The sequence below is a fragment of the Coniophora puteana genome, assembly GCF_000271625.1.
Source record: "Coniophora puteana RWD-64-598 SS2 unplaced genomic scaffold CONPUscaffold_6, whole genome shotgun sequence".
NCBI classification, from domain to species: Eukaryota; Fungi; Basidiomycota; class Agaricomycetes; order Boletales; family Coniophoraceae; genus Coniophora; species Coniophora puteana.
This window is the reverse complement of record NW_006913058.1, coordinates 2047465-2052149: the sequence shown is the minus strand read 5'-3', so window position 1 is coordinate 2052149 and position 4685 is coordinate 2047465. Positions and strand designations below refer to the sequence as shown.

The window sequence follows — 4685 nt, the reverse complement described above, 5'->3', positions numbered from 1 at the left end:
GTCGACGAGGGCGGTTGAGCAGATACGCCGGCGAGATCCGACGATGGCGCCGACGAGTCGGTGGTGTCCCAGCCGATGCTGGACGGGTCTGTCGATTCCCAGGACATTTTTAGCTAGGACGAAACGAGGAAACGGTACGAAGTGAAAAGAAGAGACGAGAATTGAATGGGTGGGAGGAAAAAACGGGCAAGTCAAAATAGAAGTGATGACTTAGCTCGTTTCGAGAATGGTTGGTCGAATCAAACTGTAACGGTGCCGGAGATCGATATCGAGACGAGAGGAGTCGAAACGAGCGAGACGAAGAGCACGAGTATAATGACAACGAATACTGGCGTTGATTCGACGAAGAAGAAAACATAAGTACGATACATGTCTTGACTACTCGTCGAATGCGTGAGAATATAAGTAAGCCACTGTACAGTTACAGGCGCGGGTGCGTCAAAACCCTCTGCGAGGGAAAGCTACCGGCCGACTACATATGAGCAATAAGACTTCGTAGCATTGTGACGGCCTACGCCGTCACATGCAGCAGCAGGGTGGAGTTAGGGCGGTATAATCAGGTCATATGGTGGAAACGCTGGGAACGTGGGCGTGTGCATCCCATTACTGAGGACTTACGGTTCTGTCTGGAAACCAAAAGAGAAGCGGTCATCAATTCAGGCCATTAGGACAGCTATAAAATGTACCAGCCGCTGCTAGGTGCACCCGCTCACAAAATTACAGCCGGAGGCGCCAATACCTTATGATAGACTTGTTGAGATGGCATATTGTAGCGATGTTGAAGTCAAATCCCCTGCAGGGTCTTACGCTGCAGCAAAATGTCTGAGCTAGATAACAAGACTTAGAGTAGAAGTTTAGGAAAAACGTGAGAGAAAATGACAGACAAATTTGCGTGCGGAAGATATAGCTTCGACTTCGTAGACATCCTTACATATCGCCCCAAGAGCAACTGCCTAGTTAAACACCAAGGCGATACAAAAATAACAATATTCCCCATGTCGTCCAGCCGCATCGACACTACTTGCTCCATTGACAATTCACTTCCTTCAATCAATACACGCCAGGAATCAACCTATACTTCACCCGCCTCGAGTACTCCTCCCATTCCTTGCCAAACTCCTTATGCAAGAACTCGTCCTCCACCGGCGGCCGCTCGACAGCCAACTTCAAGAGGCAAGAGGCTGAAAATCCCCATAGGAGCGCAACAGCGACCCTCACCGCCTTGCATGCGTCCGCCTCTCGCAGCCACGAGCCCGTCCCCGCGCTCAGGCCCCAAGCAGTGGCCGAGTCGGGCGCAGTGTGCATCAGAGCCAGGCCGACGATCTGCACCATCGTGAACGTGTAGCTCGGGTGTCGGACCCACGAGTAAGCGCCTGCGGTGACGAGGACGTGGTCCTTGAGTATGCCGATGTTGAACGTGAAGTGTTTTCCGAGTACACGGAAACAGTACAATCTCCCGATGCTCGCGAGGACGGCAAAGAGGGCGCAGGCGATGTAGAGTGGCGAAGGAGCCGCTGTGAATGTTTTCTGGTTGTATCCCAGCAACGATAGAATTCGCGGTGAGTAGGGTGTAGGGAAGGACAAGGCGAGAGCGATGAGTATTTCTGCCAAAGCTGGAAGGACGATGGCAAACTAGTATAACCATTGTTTTCAGCATCAGCTCAACCATGTCAAACAAGAGATGGGTTGTGCAAACCGCGAAGAATAAACATACGTTGCCAAGCGGCATGAGCGCTATGATGAAATCGTCGAATCGAGGCTTCTTGACGTTGTTCGTCTTGGTCAAATGGTAGGTAGATTCGGATGGCCTTGGGTTTGTAAACGATTTTCTATAGGAGGTTACCACGGCGAGCTGCAGACCAGCCTTTGTCCATGACATAGTCGCCGATGAGGATAATCAAGCTGAGAACTGCGGGGCAATGAGCTCTACGAACTCTGGAGTGACGGAGGTACACCGCGCTATTCATACTTCACCAGGGCTGCAGGCGTCTCCCTCCCCTTACAACTATTGTGCCATTATCCTGTAGCACAAGGTCCAGCGCGCCTGGAGCGAGGATCCGATCCTCAGAATGCGCGACTCAGAAGAAGCGAGCACCACTTCTCAGCGGATTTATAAGGATCTAGTAATCAGAAGGATGAATTGACGGTTAGACTAAAGGTAATGGATAATGTATACACCGCTTACAGCAGATAGCTGAAAGACGTCGGGCCGGAAATCACTCAGGTAGTCCTATCCCAATATCCAGTGGTATTGATCCTCGGCCACGAGACCCTATCGGATCTCCTATACCATGAGCGCGATTCTGTCACTAGACAACCCGCCAATAAACGCACAAAGACGCGTTCATGTCGCGAAGCGGTGTCTAGTTGATACAGACGATTCCCTAGTTGATAAAGAGGTTACATCACATACACTGTATACCGCCCAACACATCGGTTCGCCTTCTGGCCTCCGTGATGCCCTTGTCAGCGTCGACCTCAACGATCCCGCTGCCTGTGCTAGAGCATCTCACCGATATGACAGACTACGACCAGTACGCCTCCTACATCGCTAAATTCTTCGAGTATCCACCTTGCCTGTATTCTGATGTCGTGGATATTATGGCTCCCGGTATACCGCAATGCTTCGCGATGTCGAGTATGACATCTGGACGTGCATCGAAACCAGTCCCAAGGTAGGTGACGTCACAATAGACACGGACGGTTTAGACTGTCTATCCTGGCGTACGATGATGGGTCATGCAAAGTTTATGCATATGTACGAAGTCATCCCGACACCTTCAACTTGCAGATGAGGGGTGATGAACGTGCGTTAGGCCAACCCCAATAATAATTAAGTTACTACTTTCAGGTCTACATGTTTTACTATCGAAAGTGTGTCTTCTGTCATTCGACGATGGCTTTGCGCGTGATTAGTTAACGTCGGAGATACCAATGTGTAAATACAGGTTACGCCACATGAACGCGCTAGCAGCGATCCATCAAAGAGTCTTGTGTAACATGGACGAGCAAACGGCTGATTCGGTCGTAGCCCTTCTGGACCTCGAGTCAATAAACACCAGGGATTAACCTATACCTCACCCTCATCGCGTACTCCTCCCACTCCCTCCCAAAATGCTTGTGCAGAAACTCGTCTTCGACCGGTAACCGCTTCAACATCAGCCCCGTCCCGCATGTAACCGTGAACACCCATGTGAGCGCCGCACATGCTCTCAACACCAGCCAGGCATCCGCCTCGCGCAGCCACGATCCCGTTCCCGCCCCTACTCCAAATCCCCACGCCGCCCAGCGCACCCCAGAGTCCGGGGCAGCGTGCATCAGCACGAGGCTGGCTATCTGCAGGATCATGCACGCGTAGCTCGGGTGCCGGACGTACGAATAAGGACCCGAGGTGACGAGGGCGTGGTCCTTCAGGATGCCGATGTTGAACGTAAAGTGTTTGCCGAGTACGCGGAAGCAGTGCACGCGCGCGATGCTCCCGAGGACGGTGAGGACGGCGCCGGCGGTGTAGAGGGGTGACGGTGTCGGTGTGCTTGTGAGGGGGTTGTGCCCCAGCAGAGCGAGGATTTTGGGGGTGTAGGGGGACGAGGGGAAGGACAGTGCTACGGCGATGAGCGTTTCTGCGATGACCGGGAGGATGATTGCGAGCTTGCAGAGATCGTGTTCATCTAGGGTTAGTCTACGAAGAAAGTAAATCGGAGAGGGTGCCCCTACATTACTGAGAGGTACGAGCGCCCGTATGATCAGATCGTCGAACCGCGGTTTCTTGAAGTCGCTCGTCTTCAGCGACTTGCGCGTCGACTCGGAGGGATTCGGATTGGTGAGGGAGATGTTGAAGGCTGTTACTGCTGCGATCTGCAGGCCAGCCTTTAGCCACGACATAGTCAATAGTATAGATGTTTCAAGGACTCCAAGGTATGAAATACACGAGGTGCTGACGGAATTGACCAAAGGTGCACCGTGCTTATATGTTACACCGGGGTACACTGCCATTACCGCACATGCGTAGGCCGCCACTGGTTCCACCAGCCGATAAAGTCACCGTTATCTGCTACTAGTCCAAGTTAAGTAAAATCAAGACGTTCAGCTCGCAGGATGCGATGTTGTATTGCCATCATTTCAACAGTGACAGTGGGCGCTCTCCAGCGCTCACCGTGGTGTTTCAGATTCGGCGTTGACCATCAAACCCTCGCGCCAGCGGACCTATCTTCACGCTGCAATAATACAGTAGTAGTACATGCATGGCTGCATGAAGGGCGGTCTTCTGGGCAGATGACTAGTTGCTCGGGTTGCTCGGCCTTTCTGTGGCACGCTAGTTGTCCAGCAATAGCCACGGCGAGGCGCCCACTCACTAAGTCAGTTCATGCCCTAAGTTCCAATGTTCAAGGTTTGAGCACCTGATTCAACTGCGAGGGTATTCCCAGTGAGGACATGTTTCGAGAAGCTGCGAGCCCAAGTACAGATCAGCTCATTGTAGACGCCGAGGACACACGTTCGTCGAACAGAGCTAGAGGAGAGGAAAGACTGTAATTAAGGAAGTAGAAGAAGTAACCAAATCTACTTATTCATTAAATGAAATTATCATAAAATTATCTCAATTAATATTAAACATATCAAGGACGAGAACAGAATTAATTTCGGAAGGTTTTTTGTTTGAAAGTTCTTCCGAAACACTTTGAAGACGT

General features: G+C 51.4%; 1 protein-coding gene across 1 annotated transcript; it reads right to left on the bottom strand.

Moving 5' to 3' along the window:
- Positions 1-1050: 1050 nt before the first annotated feature.
- On the bottom strand, positions 1051-3882 carry CONPUDRAFT_56307 (uncharacterized protein; the record flags this gene model as incomplete). The annotated part of the gene is made up of 2 exons (XM_007770066.1): positions 1051-1236; positions 3295-3882. The coding sequence occupies 2 exons, from the start codon at positions 3880-3882 to the stop codon at positions 1051-1053; spliced, it is 774 nt and encodes a 257-aa protein (XP_007768256.1).
- Positions 3883-4685: the final 803 nt, after the last annotated feature.